Raw genomic sequence first — 26,669 nt, forward strand, 5'->3', positions numbered from 1 at the left:
CTCTACACTGTCCCCATCAAACACTCCCAGGACAGGTACAGCACGGGGTTAGATACAGAGTGAAGCTCCCTCTACACTGTCCCCATCAAACACTCCCAGGACAGCGACAGCACGGGGTTAGATACAGAGTAAAGCTCCCTCTACACTGTCCCCCATCAAACACTCCCTGGACAGGGACAGCACGGGGTTAGATACAGAGTAAAGCTCTGTCTACACTGTCCCCCATCAAACACTCCCAGGACAGGTACAGCACGGGGTTAGATACCGAGTAAAGCTCCCTCTACACTGTCCCCATCAAACACTCCCAGGACAGGTACAGCACGGGGTTAGATACCGAGTAAAGCTCCCTCTACACTGTCCCCCATCAAACACTCCCAGGACAGGTACAGCACGGGGTGAGATACAGAGTAAAGCTCCCTCTACACTGTCCCCATCAAACACTCCCTGGACAGGGACAGCACGGGGTTAGATACAGAGTAAAGCTCCCTCTACACTGTCCCCATCAAACACTCCCTGGACAGGGACAGCACGGCGTTAGATACAGAGTAAAGCTCCCTCTACACTGTCCCCCATCAAACACTCCCTGGACAGGGACAGCACGGGGTTAGATACAGAGTAAAGCTCCCTCTACACTGTCCCCCATCAAACACTCCCAGGACAGGTACAGCACGGGGTTAGATACAGAGTAAAGCTCCCTCTACACTGTCCCCCATCAAACACTCCCAGGACAGGTACAGCACGGGGTTAGATACAGAGTAAAGCTCCCTCTACACTGTCCCCCATCAAACACTCCCAGGACAGGTACAGCACGGGGTTAGATACCGAGTAAAGCTCCCTCTACACTGTCCCCCATCAAACACTCCCAGGACAGGTACAGCACGGGGTTAGATACAGAGTAAAGCTCCCTCTACACTGTCCCCCATCAAACACTCCCAGGACAGGTACAGCACGGGGTTAGATACCGAGTAAAGATCCCTCTACACTGGCCCCATCAAACACTCCCAGGACAGGTACAGCACGGGGTTAGGTACAGAGTAAAGCTCCCTCTACACTGTCCCCCATCAAACACTCCCAGGACAGGTACAGCACGGGGTTAGATACAGAGTAAAGCTCCCTCTACATTGTCCCCATCAAACACTCCCAGGACAGGTACAGCACGGGATAGATACAGCGTAAAGCTCCCTCTACACTGTCCCCATCAAACACTCCCAGGACAGGTACAGCACGGGGTTAACTACAGAGTAAAGCTCCCTCGATACTGTCCCCATCAAACACTCCCAGGACAGGTATTGCACGGTGTTAGATACAGAGTAAAGCTCCCTCTACACTGTCTCCCCATCAAACACTCCCAGGACAGGTACAGCACGGGGTTAGATACAGAGTAAAGCTCCCTCTACACTGTCCCCCATCAAACACTCCCAGGACAGGTACAGCACGGGGTTAGATACAGAGTAAAGCTCCCTCTACACTGTCCCCATCAAACACTCCCAGGACAGGTACAGCATGGGGTTGGATACAGAGTAAAGCTGCCTCTACACTGTCCCCATCAAACACTCCCAGGACAGCGACAGCACAGGGTTAGATACAGAGTAAAGCTGCCTCTACACTGTCCGCCATCAAACACACCCAGGACAGGTACAGCACGGGGTTAGATACAGAGTAAAGCTCCGTCTACACTGTCCCCATCAAACACTCCCAGGACAGGGACAGCACGGGGTTAGATACAGAGTAAAGCTCCCTCTACACTGTCCCCCATCAAACACACCCAGGACAGGTCGAGCACGGGGTTAGATACAGAGTAAAGCTCCCTCTACACTGTCCCCATCAAACCCTCCCAGGACAGGTACAGCACGGGGTTAGATACAGAGTAAAGCTCCCTCTACACTGCCCCCTATCGAACACACCCAGGACAGGTACAGCACGGGGTTCGATACAGAGTAAAGCTCCCTCCACACTGTCCCCATCAAACACTCCCAGGACAGGTACAGCACGGGGTTAGATACAGAGTAAAGCTTCCTCTACACTGTCCCCATCAAACACTCCCAGGACAGGTACTGCACGGGGTTAGATACAGAGTAAAGCTCCCTCTACACTGTCTCCCCATCAAACACTCCCAGGACAGGTACAGCACGGGGTTAGATACAGAGTAAAGCTCCCTCTACACTGTCCCCCATCAAACACTCCCAGGACAGGTACAGCACGGGGTTAGATACAGAGTAAAGCTCCCTCTACACTGTCCCCATCAAACACTCCCAGGACAGGTACAGCACGGGGTTAGATACAGAGTAAAGCTCCCTCCACACTGTCCCCATCAAACACTCCCAGGACAGGTACAGCACGGGGTTAGATACAGAGTAAAGCTCCCTCCACACTGTCCCCATCAAACACTCCCAGGACAGGTACAGCACGGGGTTAGATACAGAGTAAAGCTCCCTCTACACTGCCCCCTATCGAACACTCCCAGGACAGGTACAGCACGGGGTTAGATACAGAGTAAAGCTTCCCTCTACACTGTCCCCCATCAAACACTCCCAGGACAGGAACAGCACGGGGTTAGATACAGAGTAAAGCTCCCTCTACACTGTCCCCATCAAACACTCCCAGGACTGGTACAGCACGGGGTTAGAGTGATGCCCCCTGTGTCCGTTATCAGGGGTTGAGGGTTGACACTCTCTGGAGGTTGGGAGAATGAGCGTTCTCATTCTGAGGTGGGTGGGGATTCGACATGCTCGATGCTGAGAGCTGTTCACCCCCATTCCCCCCGCCCCCCCCACACCCCCTCCTGCCGGAGACTCTGGGTCCAGGGGGAGCGGGAGGGAACTTCACAGCCTCGGGATCAGGGGGGTCTGGTTTGGGCTGAGACGAGGAGGGAATGTCTTCACGCAGGGAGGGGCCTGACGCTCCAGGATTCTCCACCACCCCCTGGAGAGGCTATGGGTGCTCAGGGATCACTGAAGGGTGGAGGGATTTTCAGTGAGTGAAAGGGGAGAGGGAATCTGGGAGGAGGGGTGGGCTGGCGAGAGGATCAGAGGTGGATTTGTTGGGATTGTGATGCATTGGTCCGGGAGGGGTGGGACAGGCAGGTTCCGGAGGGACCTCAACCTGAGGCTGCAAGTGGACGGGTGTTGGGGGTGGGGGTGGGGGTTCTGCCCCTTGAGAGGGGAACATTCCCCAGGCATTGGTTGGAAGGGGAGGGAGAGGCTTGGCACGCACAGCATGGAGATTGGAGCGGGGGGAGGGTATGGGGCAGCGCGGGGAGGGTGTGGGGCAGTGGGGAGGGTGTGGGGCAGCGCGGGGAGGGTGTGGGGCAGTGGGGAGGGTGTGGGGCAGCGCGGGGAGGGTGTGGGGCAGTGGGGAGGGTGTGGGGCAGCGGGGAGGGTGTGGGGCAGCACGGGGAGGGTGTGGGGCAGCACGGGGAGGGTGTGGGGCAGCACGGGGAGGGTGTGGGGCAGCACGGGGAGGGTGTGGGGCAGCACGGGGAGGGTGTGGGGCAGCACGGGGAGGGTGTGGGGCAGCACGGGGAGGGTGTGGGGCAGCGCGGGGAGGGTGTGGGGCAGCGCGGGGAGGGTGTGGGGCAGCGCGGGGAGGGTGTGGGGCAGCGCGGGGAGGGTGTGGGGCAGCGCGGGGAGGGTGTGGGGCAGCGCGGGGAGGGTGTGGGGCAGCGCGGGGAGGGTGTGGGGCAGCGCGGGGAGGGTGTGGGGCAGCGCGGGGAGGGTGTGGGGCAGCGCGGGGAGGGTGTGGGGCAGCGCGGGGAGGGTGTGGGGCAGCACGGGGAGGGTGGGGGGCAGCGTGGGGAGGGTGGGGGGCAGCGCGGGGAGGGTGGGGGGCAGCGCGGGGAGGGTGGGGGCAGCGCGGGGAGGGTGTGGGACAGTGGGGAGAGTGTGGGGCAGTGGGGAGGGTGTGGGGCAGCGCGGGGAGGGTGTGGGGCAGCGCGGGGAGGGTGTGGGGCAGTGGGGAGGGTGTGGGGCAGTGGGGAGGGTGTGGGGCAGTGGGGAGAGTGTGGGGCAGCGTGGGGAGGGTGTGGGGCAGTGGGGAGAGTGTGGGGCAGTGGGGAGGGTGTGGGGCAGTGGGGAGGGTGTGGGGCAGCGCGGGGAGGGTGTGGGGCAGTGGGGAGGGTGTGGGGCAGCGGGGAGGGTGTGGGGCAGCGGGGAGGGTGTGGGGCAGTGGGGAGAGTGTGGGGCAGCGTGGGGCAGTGGGGAGGGTGTGGGGCAGCGCGGGGAGGGTGTGGGGCAGCGCGGGGAGGGTGTGGGGCAGTGGGGAGGGTGTGGGGCAGTGGGGAGGGTGTGGGGCAGCGCGGGGAGGGTGTGGGGCAGCGCGGGGAGGGTGTGGGGCAGCGCGGGGAGGGTGTGGGGCAGCGCGGGGAGGGTGGGGGCAGCGCGGGGAGGGTGTGGGGCAGTGGGGAGGGTGGGGGGCAGCGCGGGGAGGGTGTGGGGCAGCGCGGGGAGGGTGTGGGGCAGTGGGGAGGGTGTGGGGCAGTGGGGAGGGTGTGGGGCAGCGCGGGGAGGGTGTGGTGCAGCGCGGGGCGGGTGGGGGGCGGCGCGGGGAGGGTGTGGGGCAGTGGGGAGGGTGTGGGGCAGTGGGGAGGGTGTGGGGCAGCGCGGGGAGGGTGTGGTGCAGCGCGGGGCGGGTGGGGGGCAGCGCGGGGAGGGTGGGGGGCGGCGCGGGGAGGGTGGGGGGCGGCGCGGGGAGGGTGGGGGGCGGCGCGGGGAGGGTGGGGGGCGGCGCGGGGAGGGTGGGGGGCGGCGCGGGGAGGGTGGGGGGCAGCGCGGGGAGGGTGTGGGGCAGCGCGGGGAGGGTGTGGGGCAGCGCGGGGAGGGTGTGGGGCAGTGGGGAGGGTGTGGGGCAGTGGGGAGGGTGGGGGGCAGCGCGGGGAGGGTGTGGTGCAGCGCGGGGCGGGTGGGGGGCAGCGCGGGGCGGGTGGGGGGCAGCGCGGGGAGGGTGGGGGGCAGCGCGGGGAGGGTGGGGGGCAGCGCGGGGAGGGTGGGGGGCAGCGCGGGGCGGGTGGGGGGCAGCGCGGGGAGGGTGGGGGGCAGCGCGGGGAGGGTGGGGGGCAGCGCGGGGAGGGTGGGGGCAGCGCGGGGAGGGTGGGGGGCAGCGCGGGGAGGGTGGGGGGCAGCGCGGGGAGGGTGGGGGGCAGCGCGGGGAGGGTGTGGGGCAGTGGGGAGGGTGGGGGGCAGTGGGGAGGGTGGGGGGCGGCGCGGGGAGGGTGGGGGGCGGCGCGGGGAGGGTGGGGGGCGGCGCGGGGAGGGTGGTGGGGGGCGGCGCGGGGAGGGTGGGGGGCGGCGCGGGGAGGGTGTGGGGCGGCGCGGGGAGGGTGTGGGGCGGCGCGGGGAGGGTGTGGGGCGGCGCGGGGAGGGTGTGGGGCGGCGCGGGGAGGGTGGGGGGCAGTGGGGAGGGTGTGGGGCAGTGGGGAGGGTGTGGGGCAGTGGGGAGAGTGTGCGGCACCGTGGGGAGGGTGTGGGGCAGTGGGGAGGGTGTGGGGCAGTGGGGAGGGTGTGGGGCAGTGGGGAGGGTGTGGGGCAGCGCGGGGAGGGTGTGGGGCAGCGCGGGGAGGGTGTGGGGCAGTGGGGAGGGTGTGGGGCAGTGGGGAGAGTGTGGGGCACCGTGGGGAGGGTGTGGGGCAGTGGGGAGGGTGTGGGGCAGCGCGGGGAGGGTGTGGGGCAGTGGGGAGGGTGTGGGGCAGTGGGGAGGGTGTGGGGCAGTGGGGAGGGTGTGGGGCAGCGCGGGGAGGGTGTGGTGCAGCGCGGGGCGGGTGGGGGGCAGCGCGGGGAGGGTGGGGGGCAGCGCGGGGAGGGTGGGGGGCAGCGCGGGGAGGGTGGGGGCAGCGCGGGGAGGGTGGGGGGCAGCGCGGGGAGGGTGTGGGGCAGCGGGGAGGGTGGGGGGCAGCGGGGAGGGTGGGGGGCGGCGCAAGGAGGGTGTGGGGCGGCGCGGGGAGGGTGGGGGGCGGCGCGGGGAGGGTGGGGGGCGGCGCGGGGAGGGTGGGCGGCGGCGCGGGGAGGGTGGGGGCGGCGCGGGGAGGGTGGGGGGCGGCGCGGGGAGGGTGGGGGGCGGCGCGGGGAGGGTGGGGGCAGCGCGGGGAGGGTGTGGGGCAGCGCGGGGAGGGTGTGGGGCAGCGCGGGGAGGGTGTGGGGCAGTGGGGAGGGTGTGGGGCAGTGGGGAGGGTGGGGGGCAGCGCGGGGAGGGTGTGGTGCAGCGCGGGGCGGGTGGGGGGCAGCGCGGGGCGGGTGGGGGGCAGCGCGGGGAGGGTGGGGGGCAGCGCGGGGAGGGTGGGGGGCAGCGCGGGGAGGGTGGGGGGCAGCGCGGGGAGGGTGGGGGGCAGCGCGGGCGGGTGGGGGGCAGCGCGGGGAGGGTGGGGGGCAGCGCGGGGAGGGTGGGGGGCAGCGCGGGGAGGGTGGGGGGCAGCGCGGGGAGGGTGGGGGGCAGCGCGGGGAGGGTGGGGGGCAGCGCGGGGAGGGTGGGGGGCAGCGCGGGGAGGGTGTGGGGCAGTGGGGAGGGTGGGGGGCAGTGGGGAGGGTGGGGGGCGGCGCGGGGAGGGTGGGGGGCGGCGCGGGGAGGGTGGGGGGCGGCGCGGGGAGGGTGGGGGGCGGCGCGGGGAGGGTGTGGGGCGGCGCGGGGAGGGTGTGGGGCGGCGCGGGGAGGGTGTGGGGCGGCGCGGGGAGGGTGTGGGGCGGCGCGGGGAGGGTGGGGGGCAGTGGGGAGGGTGTGGGGCAGTGGGGAGGGTGTGGGGCAGTGGGGAGAGTGTGCGGCACCGTGGGAGGGTGTGGGGCAGTGGGGGAGGGTGTGGGGCAGTGGGGAGGGTGTGGGGCAGTGGGGAGGGTGTGGGGCAGCGCGGGGAGGGTGTGGGGCAGCGCGGGGAGGGTGTGGGGCAGTGGGGAGGGTGTGGGGCAGTGGGGAGAGTGTGGGGCACCGTGGGGAGGGTGTGGGGCAGTGGGGAGGGTGTGGGGCAGCGCGGGGAGGGTGTGGGGCAGTGGGGAGGGTGTGGGGCAGTGGGGAGGGTGTGGGGCAGCGCGGGGAGGGTGTGGTGCAGCGCGGGGCGGGTGGGGGGCAGCGCGGGGAGGGTGGGGGCAGCGCGGGGAGGGTGGGGGGCAGCGCGGGGAGGGGTGGGGGGCAGCGCGGGGAGGGTGGGGGGCAGCGCGGGGAGGGTGGGGGGCAGCGGGGAGGGTGGGGGGCAGCGGGGAGGGTGGGGGGCGGCGCGGGGAGGGTGTGGGGCGGCGCGGGAGGGTGGGGGGCGGCGCGGGGAGGGTGGGGGGCGGCGCGGGGAGGGTGGGCGGCGGCGCGGGGAGGGTGGGGGCGGCGCGGGGAGGGTGGGGGGCGGCGCGGGGAGGGTGGGGGGCGGCGCGGGGAGGGTGGGGGGCGGCGCGGGGAGGGTGGGGGGCGGCGCGGGGAGGGTGGGGGGCGGCGCGGGGAGGGTGGGGGGCGGCGCGGGGAGGGTGTGGGGCGGCGCGGGGAGGGTGGGGGGCAGCGCGGGGAGGGTGTGGGGCAGCGCGGGGAGGGTGTGGGGCAGTGGGAGGGTGTGGGGCAGTGGGGAGGGTGGGGGGCAGCGCGGGAGGGTGTGGTGCAGCGCGGGGCGGGTGGGGGGCAGCGCGGGAGGGTGGGGGGCAGCGCGGGGAGGGTGGGGGGCAGCGCGGGGAGGGTGGGGGGCAGCGCGGGGCGGGTGGGGGGCAGCGCGGGGAGGGTGGGGGGCAGCGCGGGGAGGTGGGGGGCAGCGCGGGGAGGGTGGGGGGCAGCGCGGGGAGGGTGGGGGGCAGCGCGGGGAGGGTGGGGGGCAGCGCGGGGAGGGTGGGGGGCAGCGCGGGGAGGGTGGGGGCAGCGCGGGGAGGGTGTGGGGCAGTGGGGAGGGTGGGGGGCAGTGGGGAGGGTGGGGGGCGGCGCGGGGAGGGTGGGGGGCGGCGCGGGGAGGGTGGGGGGCGGCGCGGGGAGGGTGGGGGGCGGCGCGGGGAGGGTGTGGGGCGGCGCGGGGAGGGTGTGGGGCGGCGCGGGGAGGGTGTGGGGCGGCGCGGGGAGGGTGTGGGGCGGCGCGGGGAGGGTGTGGGGCAGTGGGGAGGGTGTGGGGCAGTGGGGAGGGTGTGGGGCAGTGGGGAGAGTGTGGGGCACCGTGGGGAGGGTGTGGGGCAGTGGGGAGGGTGTGGGGCAGCGCGGGGAGGGTGTGGTGCAGCGCGGGGCGGGTGGGGGGCAGCGCGGGGAGGGTGGGGGGCAGCGCGGGGAGGGTGGGGGGCAGCGCGGGGAGGGTGGGGGGCAGCGCGGGGAGGGTGTGGGGCAGCGGGGAGGGTGGGGGGCAGCGGGGAGGGTGGGGGGCGGCGCGGGGAGGGTGGGGGGCGGCGCGGGGAGGGTGTGGGGCGGCGCGGGAGGGTGGGGGGCGGCGCGGGGAGGGTGGGGGGCGGCGCGGGGAGGGTGGGCGGCGGCGCGGGGAGGGTGGGGGCGGCGCGGGGAGGGTGGGGGGCGGCGCGGGGAGGGTGGGGGGCGGCGCGGGGAGGGTGGGGGGCGGCGCGGGGAGGGTGGGGGCGGCGCGGGGAGGGTGGGGGGCGGCGCGGGGAGGGTGGGGGGCGGCGCGGGGAGGGTGTGGGGCGGCGCGGGGAGGGTGGGGGCGGCGCGGGAGGGTGGGGGTCGGCGCGGGGAGGGTGGGGGTCGGCGCGGGGAGGGTGGGGGTCGGCGCGGGGAGGGTGGGGGGCGGCGCGGGGAGGGTGGGGGGCGGCGCGGGGAGGGTGGGGGCGGCGCGGGGAGGGTGGGGGGCGGCGCGGGGAGGGTGGGGGCGGCGCGGGGAGGGAGTGGGGCGGCGCGGGGAGGGTGGGGGGCGGCGCGGGGAGGGTGGTGGGCGGCGCGGGGATGGTGGGGGGCGGCGCGGGGAGGGTGGGGGGCGGCGCGGGGAGGGTGGGGGGCGGCGCGGGGAGGGTGGGGGGCGGCGCGGGGAGGGTGGGGGGCGGCGCGGGGAGGGTGTGGGGCGGCGCGGGGAGGGTGTGGGGCGGCGCGGGGAGGGTGTGGGGCGGCGCGGGGAGGGTGTGGGGCGGCGCGGGGAGGGTGTGGGGGGCGGCGCGGGGAGGGTGTGGGGGGCGGCGCGGGGAGGGTGTGGGGGGCAGCGCGGGGAGGGTGTGGGGCAGCGCGGGGAGGGTGGGGGGGCAGCGCGGGGAGGGTGGGGGGCTCCCGGAATGTTTGTCTTACTCCCAGATGGATCGGAAGGTTGCTGCCAATGTGCGACTCCAGAGGGCGAGGCTGACGACTGTTGCTGCTGTTCTCTGTGGACCCCTCGAGGGGGCTGGGGCGAAGGTAGGAGTCGCCGGAGGGCGAGTGTGGCAGGACCTCTCCGAGTGAGGAGGGGGCAGCATCTGTGCCGCCCTGCTGCTGGTGCTGGTGGTGGTGTCTCTTGCGCAGTTCCAGCTCTTCACGAAGTCCCTCGGCCTGGCGTTGCTCCTGCTGCAGCCTCCAGGTCAGCCTCTCGATCACACGCTCCTTCTCCACCAGCGACACATCCTCCACATTGGCCTCCCGGCTTTCCAAGGCAGGGGGCTGAGGCGGGGCAGCCACGTGGGGACTGAAGATCTGATAGGGCTTGAGGCGCTCGAGAAGGGCGGGCTTAGTGCCCGACACGGGCAGGCCCCTTTTCCGCAACTGTTGTCTCAGCTCCGACACCTGCAGGGAGGAGGGCAACAGAGTCAATGGACCCAAACCCTTCCCGTTCACTCCCACTGCACACAATCCCAATCCCAAACCCCTTCCCTTCACTCCCACTGTACACAATCCCAATCCCAAACCCCTTCCCGTTCACTCCCACTGTACACAATCCCAATCCCAAACCCCTTCCCGTTCACTCCCACTGTACACAATCCCAATCCCAAACCCCTTCCCATTCACTCCCACTGTACACAATCCCAATCCCCTTCCCGTTCACTCCCACTGTACACAATCCCAATCCCAAACCCCTTCCCATTCACTCCCACTGTGCACAATCCCAATCCCAAACCCCTTCCCATTCACTCCCACTGTACACAATCCCAAACCCCTTCCCGTTCACTCCCACTGTGCACAATCCCAATCTCCTTCCCGTTCACTCCCACTGTACACAATCCCAATGGACCCAAACCCCTTCCCGTTCACTCCCACTGTACACAATCCCAATCCCCTTCCCGTTCACTCCCACTGTACACAATCCCAATGGACCCAAACCCCATCCCGTTCATTCCCACTGTACACAATCCCAATCCCAAACCCCTTCGCATTCACTCCCACTGTGCACAATCAAAATCCCAAACCCCTTCCCATTCACTCCCACTGTCCACAATCAAAATCCCAAACCCCTTCCCATTCACTCCCACTGTCCACAATCAAAATCCCAATCCCCTTCCCGTTCACTCCCACTGTGCAATCCCAATCCCAAACCCCTTCCCGTTCACTCCCACTGTGCACAATCCCAATCCCAAACCCCTTCCCATTCACTCCCACTGTACACAATCCTAATCCCCATCCCGTTCACTCCCACTGTACACAATCCCAATGGACGCAAACCCTTCCCGTTCACTCCCACTGTGCACAATCCCAATCCCAAACCCCTTCCCATTCACTCCCACTGTACACAATCCCAATGGACCCACTCCCCTCACCGTTCACTCCCACTGTGCACAATCCTAATCCCCATCCCGTTCACTCCCACTGTACACAATCCCAATGGACGCAAACCTTCCCGTTCACTCCCACTGTACACAATCCCACTGGACCCAAACCCCTTCCCATTCATTCCCTCTGTACGCAATCCCAATGGACCCAAACCCCTTCCCGTTCACTCCCACTGTACACAATCCCAAAGGAGTCAAACTCCTTCCCGTTCACCCCACTGTACACAATCCCAATGCACCGAATCCCCTTCCCGTCCACTCCCACTGCACACAATCATTATGAACCGAAACCCCTTCCCATTCACTCCCACTGTACACAATCCCAATGGACCCAAACCCCTTCCCATTCACTCCCACTGTACACAATCCCAATGGACCCAAACCCCTTCCCGTTCACTCCCTCTGTACACAATCCCAATGGACCCAAACCCCTTCCCATTCACTCCCACTGGACACAATCCCAATGCACCGAATCCCCTTCCCGTTCACTCCCACTGTGCACAATCCCAATCCCCTTCCCGTTCACTCCCACTGTGCACAATCCCAATCCCCTTCCCGTTCACTCCCACTGTACACAATCCCAATGGGCTCAAACCCGTTCACATTCACTCCCACTGTACACAATCCCATGGAACCAAACCCCTTCCCGTTCATTCCCACTGCACACAATCCCAATCCCCTTCCCATTCACTCCCACAGTGCACAATCCCAATGGACCCAAACCCTTCCCGTTCACTCCCACTGTTCACAAGTCCAATCCCAAACCACTTCCTGTTCACTCCCACTGTACTCAATCCCAATGGGCCCAAACCCCTTCCCGTTCACTCCCACTGCACACAATCCCAATCCCCTTCCTGTTCACTCCCACTATACACAATCCCAATGGACCTAAACCCCTCCGTGTTCACTCCCACTGTACACAATCCCAATGGACCCAAACCCCTTCCCGTTCATTCCCACTGTTCACAAGTCCAATCCCAAACCACTTCCTGTTCACTCCCACTGTGCTCAATCCCAATGGACCCAAACCCCTTCCCGTTCACTCCACTGCACACAATCCCAATCCCCTTCCTGTTCACTCCCACTGTACACAATCCCAATGGACCTAAACCCCTCCCCGTTCACTCCCCACGATACACAATCCCAATGAACCCAAACCCCTTCCCATTCACTCCCAATATACACAATCCCAATGAACCCAAACCCCTGCCTGTTCTCTCCCACTGTATACCATCCCAATGGACCCAAACTCCTTCCCGTTCATTCTCACTGTACACAATTGCAATCCCAAAACACTTCTCGTTCACTCCCACTGTACACAATCCCAATGGACCCAAACCCCTTCCTATTCACTCCCACTGTACACAATCCCAATGGACCTATACCCCTTCCCGTTCACTCCCACTGTACACAATCCCAATGGACCCAATCCCCTCACCGTTCACTCCCACAGTGCACAATCCCAATGGACCCAAACCCCTTCCCATTCACTCCCACTGTACACAATCCAAATGAACCCAAACCCCTTCCCGTTCACTCCCACTGTACACGATACCAATGAACCCAAACCCCTTCCCGTTCACACTCCCACTGCACACAATCCCAATGGAGCCAAACCGCTTCCTGTTCAATCCCACTGTGCACAATCCCAATGGAGCCAAACCGCTTCCTGTTCAATCCCACTGTACACAATCCCAATGGAAACAAACCTCTTCCCATTCACTCCCACTGTACACAACTCCAATGGACCCAAACACTTTCCCGTTCTCTCCCACTGTACAAAGTCCCCAATGGACCCAAACCCCTTCCCGTTCACTCCCACTATACACAATCCCAATGGACCCAAACCCCTTCCCGTTCAATCCCACTATACACAATCCCAATGGACCCAAACTCCTTCCCGTTCACTCCCACTCGACACAATCCCAATGGCCCAAACCCCTTCCCGTTCACTCCCACTGTACACAATCCCAATAGACCCAAACCCCTTCCCGTTCACTCCCACTGTGCACAATCCCAATGGACCCAAACCCCTTCCCATCCACTCCCACTGTGCACAATGCCAATGGACCCAAACCCCTTCCCGTTCACTCCCACTGTACACAATCCCAATGGACCCAAACCCCTTCCCGTTCACTCCCACTGTGCACAATCCCAATGGACCCAAACCCCTTCCCATTCACTCCCACTGTGCACAATCCCAATGGACCCAGACCCTTTCCCGTTCACTCCCACTGTGCACAATCCCAATGGACCCAAACCCCTTCCCATTCACTCCCACTGTGCACAATCCCAATGGACCCAAACCCCTTCCCGTTCACTCCCGCTGTACACAATCCCAATGGACCCAGATTGTTCAGGAATTCAGAGGAGTACAGAACACATTTCCCACCGTCAGGTCATCCAGATTGGCAGGGAGCAGCTCTGGTTTGACACATGGTGCACTGGGCACTCGCTGGCAGCTCTTGGTCAATGGTGACAAGGGGATGCAGGGCACCGGGGTGGGCACTGTATTGGCGAATCCGATGATCTGCTCAGGTGGTATCCTGTGGGGGCAAGGCATAAAAGGAATGGTCAGGGTTGAGACATGGAGCAGGAGGTTGGGCATGCAGGGCAAGAGGTTTGCTGCTTCTGAAGTCCATGGCAACACATGCCTTGGCAAGCGGGCATCAGAGTCATGTGTTCCACACTGGACTGCAGCACTCCCTCAGTACTGGCACCGGGGGGAGTGTCGGCCTGGATTACGGAGCTCAAATCCGAGAGTATCTACATCTACCCCCGACAGTGCAGCACTCCCTCAGCACTGACCGTCTGACAGTGCAGCACTCCCTCATCACTGACCCTCTGACAGTGCGGCACTCCCTCATCACTGACCCTCTGACAGTGCAGCACTCCCTCAGCACTGACCCTCTGACAGTGCGGCACTCCCTCATCACTGACCCTCTGACAGTGCGGCACTCCCTCATCACTGACCCTCTGACAGTGCGGCACTCCCTCAGCACTGACCCTCTGACAGTGCAGCACTCCCTCAGCACTGACCCTCTGACAGTGCAGCACTCCCTCAGCACTGACCCTCTGACAGTGCGGCACTCCCTCAGTACTGACCCTCTGACAGTGCAGCACTCCCTCAGTACTGACCCTCTGACAGTGCAGCACTCCCTCAGCACTGACCCTCTGACAGTGCGGCACTCCCTCAGCACTGACCCTCTGACAGTGCAGCACTCCCTCAGTACTGACCCTCTGACAGTGCAGCACTCCCTCAGCACTGACCGTCTGACAGTGCGGCACTCCCTCAGCACTGACCCTCTGACAGTGCGGCACTCCCTCAGTACTGACCCTGTGACAGTGCAGCACTCCCTCAGCACTGACCCTCTGACAGTGCGGCACTCCCTCAGCACTGACCCTCTGACAGTGCGGCACTCCCTCAGTACTGACCCTCTGACAGTGCGGCACTCCCTCAGTACTGACCCTCTGACAGTGCAGCACTCCCTCAGCACTGACCCTCTGACAGTGCGGCACTCCCTCAGCACTGACCCTCTGACAGTGCAGCACTCCCTCAGTACTGACCCTCTGACAGTGCAGCACTCCCTCAGCACTGACCCTCTGACAGTGCGGCACTCCCTCAGCACTGACCCTCTGACAGTGCAGCACTCCCTCAGCACTGACCCTCTGACAGTGCAGCACTCCCTCAGCACTGACCCTCTGACAGTGCAGCACTCCCTCAGCACTGACCCTCTGACAGTGCGGCACTCCCTCAGCACTGACCCTCTGACAGTGCAGCACTCCCTCAGTACTGACCCTCTGACAGTGCAGCACTCCCTCAGCACTGACCCTCTGACAGTGCGGCACTCCCTCAGCACTGACCCTCTGACAGTGCAGCACTCCCTCAGCACTGACCCTCTGACAGTGCCGCACTCCCTCAGCACTGACCCTCTGACAGTGCGGCACTCCCTCAGCACTGACCCTCTGACAGTGCAGCACTCCCTCAGTACTGACCCTCTGACAGTGCAGCACTCCCTCAGCACTGACCCTCTGACAGTGCGGCACTCCCTCAGCACTGACCCTCTGACAGTGCAGCACTCCCTCAGTACTGACCCTCTGACAGTGCAGCACTCCCTCATCACTGACCCTCTGACAGTGCGGCACTCCCTCAGCACTGACCCTCTGACAGTGCAGCACTCCCTCAGCACTGACCCTCTGACAGTGCAGCACTCCCTCAGCACTGACCCTCTGACCGTGCGGCACTCCCTCAGTACTGACCCTCTGACAGTGCAGCACTCCCTCAGTACTGACCCTCTGACAGTGCAGCACTCCCTCAGCACTGACCCTCTGACAGTGCGGCACTCCCTCAGCACTGACCCTCTGACAGTGCAGCACTCCCTCAGTACTGACCCTCTGACAGTGCAGCACTCCCTCAGCACTGACCGTCTGACAGTGCGGCACTCCCTCAGCACTGACCCTCTGACAGTGCGGCACTCCCTCAGCACTGACCCTCTGACAGTGCAGCACTCCCTCAGTACTGACCCTCTGACAGTGCAGCACTCCCTCAGCACTGACCCTCTGACAGTGCGGCACTCCCTCAGCACTGACCCTCTGACAGTGCAGCACTCCCTCAGTACTGACCCTCTGACAATGCTGCACTCCCTCAGCACTGACCCTCTGACAGTGCGGCACTCCCTCAGCACTGACCCTCTGACAGTGCGGCACTCCCTCAGTACTGACCCTCTGACAGTGCAGCACTCCCTCAGCACTGACCCTCTGACAGTGCAGCACTCCCTCAGCACTGACCCTCTGACAGTGCGGCACTCCCTCAGTACTGACCCTCTGACAGTGCGGCACTCCCTCAGCACTGACCGTCTGACAGTGCGGCACTCCCTCAGCACTGACCGTCTGACAGTGCAGCACTCACTCAGCACTGACCCTCTGACAGTGCGGCACTCCCTCAGTACTGACCCTCTGACAGTGCGGCACTCCCTCAGCACTGACCCTCTGACAGTGCGGCACTCCCTCAGTACTGACCCTCTGACAGTGCAGCACTCCCTCAGCACTGACCCTCTGACAGTGCGGCACTCCCTCAGTACTGACCCTCCGACAGTGCGACACTCCCTCAGTACTGACCCTCTGACAGTGCAGCACTCCCTCAGCACTGACCCTCTGACAGTGCGGCACTCCCTCAGTACTGACCCTCTGACAGTGCGGCACTCCCTCAGCACTGACCCTCTGACAGTGCGGCACTCCCTCAGCACTGACCGTCTGACAGTGCAGCACTCCCTCAGTACTGGGATGATATCTGACCGTACCACAGAGCTGTACTCACCCTGGGGCCCCGGGCTGAATGGGTTGGAAACTGAACGTCTGCTGCTGTTGGTTGAGAATCTGGAGCTGCAGGAATATTTGCTGTTGTTGCAGAAGCCTGGAGTAGGCCGCGTCCATGGGCACAGGGCTCTTCTCCGCCTTCTGATCAGGGGGGATGTACTGATGATATTTCAATTTCCGAACCTTTGGCTTGGTGTCCTTTGGTCGCTTCTGTCGCTGGACCTTACTCGCTCTCTGCTAGGTCAACGGTCAACAGCAGGTCACATCCACTATCCCTCAATCCCCACCCTCTCCCCGTCTCCCCCAATCCCCACACTCTCCCCGTCTCCCTCAATCCCCACCCTCTCCCCGTCTCCCCCAATCCCCACCCTCTCCCCCAATCCCCACCCTCTCCCCGTCTCCCCCAATCCCCACCCTCTCCCCGTCTCCCCCAATCCCCACACTCTCCCGTCTCCCCCAATCCCCACCCTCTCCCCGTCTCCCTCAATCCCCACCCTCTCCCCGTCTCACCCAATCCCCACCCTCTCCCGTCTCCCCCAATCCCCACCCTCTCCCCGTCTCCCCCAATCCCCACCCTCTCCCTCCCCGTCTCCCTCAATCCCCACCCCTCTCCCCGTCTCCCTCAATCCCCACCCTCTCCCCGTCTCCCCCAATCCCCCACCCTCTCCCCGTCTCCCCCAATCCCCACCCTCTCCCCGTCTCCCTCAATCCCCACCCTCTCCCACAATCCCCACCCTCTCCCCGTCTCCCCCAATCCCCACCCTCTCTCCGTCTCCCCCAATCCCCACCCTCTCCCCGTCTCCCCCAATCCCCACCCTCTCCCCCTCTCCCCTAATCCCCACCCTCTCCCCGTCTCCCCCAATCCCCACCCTCTCCCCGTCTCCCCCAATCCCCACCCTCTCCCCGTCTCCCCAATCCCCACCCTCTCCCCGTCTCCCTCAATCCCCACCCTCTCCCCGTCTCCCTCAATCCCCACCCTCTCCCCGTCTCCCTCAATCCCCACCCTCTCCCCGTCTCCCCCAATCCCCACCCTCTCCCGTCTCCCCCAATTCCCACCCTCTCCCCGTCTCCCCCAATCCCCACCCTCTCCCCGTCTCCCCCAATCCCCACCCTCTCCCCGTCTCCCCCAATCCCCACCCTCTCCACGTTTCCCCCAATCCCCACCCTCTCCCCGTCTCCCCCAATCCCCACCCTCTCCCCGTCTCCCACAATCCCCACCCTCTCCCCGTCTCCCCCAATCCCCACCCTCTCCCCGTCTCCCCCAATCCCCACCCTCTCCCCATCTCCCCCAATCCCCACCCTCTCCCCGTCTCCCCCAATCCCCACCCTCTCCCATCTCCCCCAATCCCCACCCTCTCCCCGTCTCCCTCAATCCCCACCCTCTCCCCGTCTCCCCCAATCCCCACCCTCTCCCCGTCTCCCTCAATCCCCACCCTCTCCCCGTCCCCCTCAATCCCCACCCTCTCCCCGTCTCCCCAATCCCCACCCTCTCCCCCAATCCCCACCCTCTCCCCGTCTCCCTCAATCCCCACCCTCTCCCCGTCTCCCCCAATCCCCACCCTCTCCCGTCCCCCAATCCCCACCCTCTCCCCGTCTCCCCCAATCCCCACCCTCTCCCCGTCTCCCCCAATCCCCCCCCTTCCCCCTCTCCCCCAATCCCCCACCCTCTCCCCGTCTCCCCCATCCCCAGCCTCTCCCCGTCTCCCTCAATCCCACCCTCTCCCCGTCCCCCTCAATCCCCACCCTCTCCCCGTCCCCCTCAATCCCCACCCTCTCCCCGTCTCCCCAATCCCCACCCTCTCCCCGTCTCCCCCAATCCCCACCCTCTCCCCGTCTCCCTCAATCCCCCCATCTCCCTCAATCCCCACCCTCTCCCCGTCTCCCCCAATCCCCACCCTCTCCCCATCTCCCCCAATCCCACGCTCTCCCCCAATCCCCACCCTCTCCCCGTCTCCCCCAATCCCCACCCTCTCCCCGTCTCCCCCAATCCCCACCCTCTCCCCGTCTCCCCCAATCCCCACACTCTCCCCGTCTCCCCCAATCCCACCCTCTCCCCGTCTCCCCCAATCCCCACCCTCTCCCCGTCTCCCCAATCCCCACCCTCTCCCCGTCCCCCTCAATCCCCACCCTCTCCCCGTCTCCCCCAATCCCCACCCTCTCCCCGTCTCCCCCAATCCCCACGCTCTCCCCGTCTCCCTCAATCCCCCCCATCTCCCTCAATCCCCACCCTCTCCCCGTCTCCCCCAATCCCCACCCTCTCCCCATCTCCCCCAATCCCCACGCTCTCCCCCAATCCCCACCCTCTCGCCGTCTACCCCAATCCCCACCCTCTCCCCGTCCCCCTCAATCCCCACCCTCTCCCCGTCTCCCCCAATCCCCACCCTCTCCCGTCTCCCCCAATCCCCACGCTCTCCCCGTCTCCCCCACCCTCTCCCCATCTCCCCCAATCCCCACCCTCTCCCCGTCTCCCTCAATCCCCACCCTCTCCCCGTCTCCCCCAATCCCCACCCTCTCCCCGTCTCCCTCAATCCCCACCCTCTCCCCGTCCCCCTCAATCCCCACCCTCTCCCCGGGGGTTTAAACTAATTTGTCAGGGGAGTGGGAAAGGGAGTTGTAGTCCAGAAGTCAGTGAGGGTGGTGAGGTATTGGGGAAGGTATCAGGGTCAAGGGTGGGTACTGGTAGACAGGAAGGTGGGTTGAAGTGTGTCTACTTCAATGCAAGGAGCATCCGGAACAAGGTAGATGAACTTGGGGCGTGGATTGGTACTTGGGACTACGATGTTGTGGCCGTTACGGAGACGTGGGTAGAACAAGGACAGGAATGGTTGTTGGACGTTCCGGGGTATAGATGTTTCACTAAGTGTAGGGAAGCTGGTAAAAGAGGTGGAGGAGTGGCATTGTTAATCAAGGATAGTTTAACGGCTGCGGAAAGGCACTTCGTGGGGGATCTGCACACTGAGGTAATATGGGCTGAAGTTAGAAATAGGAAAGGAGCGGTCACGTTGCTAGGAGTTTACTATAGGCCCCCAAATAGTAATAGAGATGTGGAGGAAGAAATTGCTAAGCAGATTATGGATATGTGTGGGGGTCACAGGGTAGTTGTCATGGGGGACTTTAACTTTCCAAATATTGATTGGAACCTTTGTAGGTCAAATAGTTTGGATGGGGCAGTTTTTGTGCAGTGTGTGCGGGAGGGTTTCCTGACACAATATGTGGATGGGCCGACTAGAGGTGAGGCCACATTGGATTTGGTACTGGGAAATGAACCGGGCCAAGTGTTAGATTTGGTTGTGGGAGAGCAATTTGGAGATAGTGACCACAATTCGGTGTCTTTTGTTATTGCAATGGAGAGGGATAGGGCCGTACGGCAGGGCAAGGTTTACAATTGGGGGAGGGGTAATTATGATGCGATTAGGCAAGAATTAGGGGGCATAAGTTGGGAACAGAAACTGTCAGAGAAAGGAACTAATGAAAAGTGGAATTTTTTCAAGGAACAAATACTGGATGTCCTTGATAGGTATGTTCCTGTCAGGCAGGGAGGAAATGGCCGAGTGAGGGAACCATGGTTCACAAAAGAGGTGGAATGTCTTGTGAAAAGGAAGAGGGAAGCTTATGTAGGGATGAGGAAACAAGGTTCAGATGGCTTGATTGAGGGTTACAAGTTAGCAAGGAATGAGCTGAAAAAGGGGCTTAGGAGAGCTAGGAGGGGACATGAGAAGTCCTTGGCGGGTCGGATCAAGGAAAACCCCAAGGCTTTTTACTCTTATGTGAGGAATAAAAGAATGACCAGGGTGAGGTTAGGGCCGGTCAAGGACAGTAGTGGGAGCTTGTGTAGGGAGTCAGTAGAGATAGGCGAGGTGATGAATGAATACTTTTCTTCAGTGTTCACCAAGGAGAGGGGCCATGTTTTTGAGGAAGAGAAGGTGTTACAGGCTAATAGGCTGGAGGAAATAGATGTTCGGAGGGAGGATGTCTTGGCAGTTTTGAATAAACTGAAGGTCGATAAGTCCCCTGGGCCTGATGAAATGTATCCTAGGATTCTTTGGGAGGCAAGGGATGAGATTGCAGAGCCTTTGGCGTTGATCTTTGGGTCCTCGCTGTCCACGGGGATGGTGCCAGAGGACTGGAGAATGGCGAATGTTGTTCCTCTGTTTAAGAAAGGGAATAGAAATGACCCTGGTAATTATAGACCGGTTAGTCTTACTTCGGTGGTTGGTAAATTGATGGAAAAGGTCCTTAGGGATGGGATTTACGACCATTTAGAAAGATGCGGATTAATCCGAGATAGTCAGCACGGATTCGTGAAGGGCAAGTCGTGCCTCACAAATTTGATAGAATTTTTTGAGGAGGTAACTAAGTGTGTTGATGAAGGTAGGGCAGTTGATGTCATATACATGGATTTTAGTAAGGCGTTTGATAAGGTCCCCCATGGTCGGCTTATGATGAAAGTGAGGAGGTGTGGGATAGAGGGAAAGTTGGCCGATTGGATAGGTAACTGGCTGTCTGACCGAAGACAGAGGGTGGTGGTCGATGGAAAATTTTCGGATTGGAGGCAGGTTGCTAGCGGTGTGCCGCAGGGATCAGTGCTTGGTCCTCTGCTCTTTGTGATTTTTATTAATGACTTAGAGGAGGGGGCTGAAGGGTGGATCAGTAAATTTGCTGATGACACCAAGATTGGTGGAGTAGTGGATGAGGTGGAGGGCTGTTGTAGGCTGCAAAGAGACATAGATAGGATGCAAAGCTGGGCTGAAAAATGGCAAATGGAGTTTAACCCTGATAAATGTGAGGTGATTCATTTTGGTAGGACAAATTTAAATGTGGATTACAGGGTCAAAGGTAGGCTTCTGAAGACTGTGGAGGAACAGAGAGATCTTGGGGTCCACATCCACAGATCTCTAAAGGTTGCTAGTCAAGTGGATAGAGCTGTGAAGAAGGCCTATAGTGTGTTAGCTTTTATTAACAGGGGGTTGGAGTTTAAGAGCCGTGGGGTTATGCTGCAACTGTACAGGACCTTGGTGAGACCACATTTGGAATATTGTGTGCAGTTCTGGTCACCTCACTATAGGAAGGATGTGGAAGCGCTGGAAGGAGTGCAGAGGAGATTTACCAGGATGCTGCCTGGTTTGGAGGGTAGGTCATATGAGGAAAGGTTGAGGGAGCTAGGGCTGTTCTCTCTGGAGCGGAGGAGGCTGAGGGGAGACTTAATAGAGGTGTATAAAATGATGAAGGGGATAGATAGAGTGAACGTTCAAAGACTATTTCCTCGGGTGGATGGAGCTATTACAAGGGGGCATAACTATAGGGTTCGTGGTGGGAGATACAGGACGGATATCAGAGGTAAGTTCTTTACGCAGAGAGTGGTTGGGGTGTGGAATGGACTGCCTGCAGTGATAGTGGAGTCAGACACTTTAGAAACATTTAAGCGGTTATTGGATAGGCACATGGAGCACACCAGGATGATAGGGAGTGGGATAGCTTGATCTTGGTTTCAGATAAAGCTCGGCACAACATCGTGGGCCGAAGGGCCTGTTCTGTGCTGTACTGTTCTATGTTCTATGTTCTATGTTCTATGCTCTCCCCGTCTCCCTCAATCCCCCAATCTCCCTCAATCCCCACCCTCTCCCCGTCTCCCCCAATCCCCACCCTCTCCCCATCTCCCCCAATCCCCACGCTCTCCCCCAATCCCCACCCTCTCCCCGTCTCCCCCAAACCCCACCCTCTCCCCGTCTCCCCCAATCCCCACCCTCTCCCCGTCTCCCCCAATCCCCACCCTCTCCCCGTCTCCCCCAATCCCCACACTCTCCCCGTCTCCCCCAATCCCCACCCTCTCCCCGTCTCCCCCAATCCCCACCCTCTCCCCGTCTCCCTCAATCCCCACCTCTCCCCGTCTCCCCCAATCCCCACCCTCTCCCCGTCTCCCCCAATCCCACCCTCTCCCCGTCTCCCTCAATCCCCACCCTCTCCCCGTCCCCCTCAATCCCCACCCTCTCCCCGTCTCCCCCAATCCCCACCCTCTCCCCCAATCCCCACCCTCTCCCCGTCTCCCTCAATCCCCACCCTCTCCCCGTCTCCCTCAATCCCCACCCTCTCCCCGTCTCCCCCAATCCCCACCCTCTCCCCGTCTCCCCCAATCCCCACCCTCTCCCCGTCTCCCCCAATCCCCACCCTCTCCCCCAATCCCCACCCTCTCCCCGTCTTCCCCAATCCCCACCCTCTCCCCGTCTCCCCCAATCCCCACCCTCTCCCCATCTCCCCCAATCCCCACCCTCTCCCCGTCTCCCCCAATCCCCACCCTATCCCCGTCTCCCTCAATCCCCACCCTCTCCCCTTCTCCCCCAATCCCCACCCTCTCCCTGTCTCCCTCAATCCCCACCCTCTCCCCGTCTCCCCCAATCCCCACCCTCTCCCCGTCTCCCTCAAACCCCCACCCTCTCCCCGTCTCCCCCAATCCCCACCCTCTCCCCGTCTCCCTCAATCCCCACCCTCTCCCCGTCCCCCTCAATCCCCACCCTCTCCCCGTCTCCCCCAATCCCCACCCTCTCCCCGTCTTCCCCAATCCCCACCCTCTCCCCGTCTCCCTCAATCCCCCCATCTCCCTCAATCCCCACCCTCTCCCCGTCTCCCCCAATCCCCACCCTCTCCCCATCTCCCCCAATCCCCAACCTCTCCCCCAATCCCCACCCTCTCCCCGTCTCCCCCAATCCCCACCCTCTCCCCGTCTCCCTCAATCCCCACCCTCTCCCCGTCTCCCCCAATCCCCACCCTCTCCCCGTCTCCCCCAATCCCCACCCTCTCCCCGTCTCCCCAAATCCCCACCCTCTCCCCGTCTCCCCCAATCCCCACCCTCTCCCCGTCTCCCTCAATCCCCACCCTCTCCCCGTCTCCCTCAATCCCCACCCTCTCCCCGTCTCCCTCAATCCCCACCCTCTCCCCGTCTCCCTCAATCCCCACCCTCTCCCCGTCTCCCTCAATCCCCACCCTCTCCCCGTCTCCCTCAATCCCCACCCTCTCCCCGTCTCCCCCAATCCCCACCCTCTCCCCGTCCCCCTCAATCCCCACCCTCTCCCCGTCTCCCTCAATCCCCACCCTCTCCCCGTCTCCCTCAATCCCCACCCTCTCCCCGTCTCCCTCAATCCCCACCCTCTCTCCGTCTCCCTCAATCCCCACCCTCTCCCCGTCTCCCTCAAACCCCACCCTCTCCCCGTCTCCCCCAATCCCCACCCTCTCCCCGTCTCCCCCAATCCCCACCCTCTCCCCCTCTACCCCAATCCCCACCCTCTCCCCATCCCCACCCTCTCCCCGTCTCCCCCAATCCCCACCCTCTCCCCGTCTCCCTCAATCCCCACCCTCTCCCTGTCTCCTTCAATCCCCACCCTCTCCCCGTCTCCCCCAATCTCCACCCTCTCCCCGTCTCCCTCAATCCCCACCCTCTCCCTGTCTCCTTCAATCCCCACCCTCTCCCCGTCTCCCCCAATCCCCACCCTCTCCCCGTCTCCCTCAATCCCCACCCTCTCCCTGTCTCCCCCAATCCCCACCCTCTCCCCGTCTCCCTCAATCCCGCACCCCTCAATCCCGCACCCTCTCCCCGTCTCCCTCAATCCCCACCCTCTCCCCGTCTCCCTCAATCCCCCCTTTCTCCCCCAATCCCCACCCTCTCCCCATCTCCCTCAATCCCCACCCACTCCCCGTCTCCCCCAATCCCGCACCCTCTCCCCCAATCCCCACCCTCTCCCCGTCTCCCTCAATCCCCACCCTCTCCCCGTCTCCCTCAATCCCCACCCTCTCCCCGTCTCCCCCAATCCCCCACCCACTCCCTATCTCCCTCAATGCCCACCCTCTCCCCGTCTCCCCCAATCCCCACCCTCTCCCCGTCTCCCCCAATCCCCACCCTCTCCCCGTCTCCCTCAATCCCCACCCTCTCCCCGTTTCCCTCAATGCCCACCCTCTCCCCGTCTCCCTCAATCCCCACCCTCTCCCGTCTCCCTCAATCCCCACCCTCTCCCCGTCTCCCTCAATCCCCACCCTCTCCCCGTTTCCCTCAATGCCCACCCTCTCCCCGTCTCCCTCAATCCCCACCCTCTCCCCGTCTCCCTCAATCCCCACCCTCTCCCCGTCTCCCTCAATCCCCACCCTCTCCCCGTCCCCCTCAATCCCCACCCTCTCCCCGTTTCCCTCAATGCCCCACCTATGAACCCACACCCCTGGCATCGGGTGTTTACCGTAACGGGTGGTACCATTGCTAGGATGGGCATTATTTGCCCGCTGGTGTGCCCACTGTTGAGGGGATTTCCTGGATCTGGGACGCCTGCGATTGGCTCTGATCCAGCCAATCCAGCTGAACTCTGCAATGGGGAGATCAGAAACCAAGGTGAGCTGTGATAGGTCGACAGGTCGATCCCATTTCACAAGCGCTGGCACTTTGATCAAAGGAGGGCATTGAGGAGCCAAGATCCCTTCCCATCCCCCCCTCTCCTGTGGGACCCTGTGCCCCTCTGGGATGGGAGGGATCAGAGCTTCTGAGGGTCAAGTGACAGGGTGAGTGTCGTTATCATCCTCTCTCAATGCTGCTTGTGACACATCTGAAGTTTGCGATTAATATCTCTCACTCTCTGTCAAGGAGGCACCTCCACCTGATGAATCATTTCCTCCAACCACTTCCCCACCCACTCCAAGATCCTTGCTCTCCTCCATTCCTCGTCTCCCCCTCCCTCTCATTCCCCGTCTCTCTCTGCCTCTCATTCCCCGTCTCCCTCTCATTCCCCGTCTCCCTCTCATTCCCCGTCTCCCTCTCATTCCCCGTCTCTCTCTCCCTCTCATTCCCCGTCTCTCTCTGCCTCTCATTCCCTGTCTCTCTCTGCCTCTCATTCCCCGTCTCCCTCTGCCTCTCATTCCCCATCTCCCTCTCATTCCCCGTCTCCCTCTCATTCCCCGTCTCCCTCTCATTCCCTGTCTCTCTCTCCCTCTCATTCCCCGTCTCTCTCTGCCTCATTCCCCATCTCTCTCTCCCTCTCATTCCCCGTCTCCCTCTCATTCCCCGTCTCCCTCTGCCTCTCATTCCCCATCTCCCTCTCATTCCCCGTCTCTCTCTGCCTCTCATTCCCCGACTCCCTCTGCCTCTCATTCCCCGTCTCTCTCTCCCTCTCATTCCCCGTCTCTCTCTGCCTCTCATTCCCCGTCTCTCTCTCTCTCATTCCCCGTCTCTCTCTCCCTCTCATTCCCCGTCTCTCTCTCCCTCTCATTCCCCGTCTCCCTCTGCCCCTCATTCCCCGTCTCCCTCTCCCTCTCATTCCCCGTCTCCCTCTCCCTCTCATTCCCCGTCTCCCTCTCCCTCTCATTCCCCGTCTCCCTCTGCCTCTCATTCCCCGTCTCCCTCTGCCTCTCATTCCCCGTCTCTCTCTCCCTCTCATTCCCCGTCTCCCTCTGCCTCTCATTCCCCGTCTCTCTCTGCCTCTCATTCCCCGTCTCTCTCTCCCTCTCATTCCCCGTCTCTCTCTCCCTCTCATTCCCCGTCTCCCTCTGCCTCTCATTCCCCGTCTCCCTCTCCCTCTCATTCCCCGTCTCCCTCTCATTCCCCGTCTCCCTCTCCCTCTCATTCCCCGTCTCCCTCTCCCTCTCATTCCCCGTCTCCCTCTCCCTCTCATTCCCCGTCTCCCTCTCATTCCCCGTCTCCCTCTCATTCCCCGTCTCCCTCTCATTCCCCGTCTCCCTCTCATTCCCCGTCTCCCTCTCATTCCCCGTCTCCCTCTCATTCCCCGTCTCTCTCTGCATCTCATTCCCCGTCTCCGTCTCCCTCTCATTCCCCGTCTCCCTCTGCCTCTCATCATACAGCTCCCTCTCTCCGTCTCCCACCCTTCATCTCTCTCTCTCTCCTCGTCTCTCACTCTCTCTCGTTTTTCTCTCTCTCTCTCTCCCGTCCCCCCTCTGTCTCTCTCTGTCACTCTCCGTCACTCTCTCTCTTTCTCCGTTAAGACGCGCCAGTAAACCTCTCTCTTTGAGCGAGCTAATGCCTGCCAGTCCCGAACACCTCCTCAGGCGATGCTCACAGACGCACCTGAAAAGGGCCCAGCCTGGTCTGCTCAGTGGGCTGCGGCCTGGCTCCCACTGCCCCTTGCGACTGGCGTTCTCCAGGTATCTCGGGCGACGCCGAATTGCTGCTGCTGCTGTCCTCCTCGCCGGGGAAGGGGTCGGAATCTTCCGGAAGGCGGACGCAGCCAACTGCAAGGAAGCAGGGAAAGGTTTGGTGACCGGCAGCTCCGCGAGTCAGGGGCCAACATGGCTGCCGGGGGCGCTTCTCTCCATCTATCTCTGGTCTTCTCCACTTGGTGGAGCCTGAGCCATCTCAGACAGAGAGAGGCAGAGACAGAGACAGGGAGAGAGAGACAGGGAGAGACAGAGAGAGGCAGAGACAGGGGGAGGCAGAGACAGAGAGAGACAGGGAGAGGGAGAGACAGGGAGAGGGAGAGACAGGGAGAGGGAGAGACAGGGGGAGGCAGAGACAGGGGGAGGCAGAGACAGGGGGAGGCAGAGACAGAGAGAGACAGAGACAGGGAGAGGCAGAGACAGAGACAGGGAGAGAGAGACAGGGGGAGGCAGAGACAGGGAGAGGGAGACAGAGACAGGGGGAGGCAGAGACAGGGAGAGGGAGACAGAGGCAGGGAGAGACAGAGAGAGGCAGAGACGGGGAGAGGGAGACAGAGACAGGGAGAGGGAGAGGCAGAGACAGGGAGAGGGAGAGACAGGGAGAGGCAG

At 63.5% G+C, this 26,669-nt stretch overlaps 1 protein-coding gene across 1 annotated transcript in view; it reads right to left on the minus strand.

Moving 5' to 3' along the window:
* LOC144490494 (uncharacterized) overlaps positions 1-26,249 on the minus strand; it is a gene marked incomplete at both ends in the record, with an annotated part of 28,975 nt that extends 2,726 nt beyond the window's left edge. The window contains 4 exons of the mRNA XM_078208235.1: positions 9,157-9,624; positions 12,997-13,150; positions 15,922-16,154; positions 25,972-26,249. Of these exons, the coding sequence (XP_078064361.1) occupies positions 9,157-9,624; positions 12,997-13,150; positions 15,922-16,154; positions 25,972-26,249 (1,133 nt within the window). The remainder of the gene's footprint in view (positions 1-9,156; positions 9,625-12,996; positions 13,151-15,921; positions 16,155-25,971) is intronic.
* Between the last annotated feature and the right edge of the window lie 420 nt (positions 26,250-26,669).

This window comes from Mustelus asterias, unplaced genomic scaffold, assembly GCF_964213995.1.
Source record: "Mustelus asterias unplaced genomic scaffold, sMusAst1.hap1.1 HAP1_SCAFFOLD_3364, whole genome shotgun sequence".
Lineage (NCBI taxonomy): Eukaryota > Metazoa > Chordata > Chondrichthyes > Carcharhiniformes > Triakidae > Mustelus > Mustelus asterias.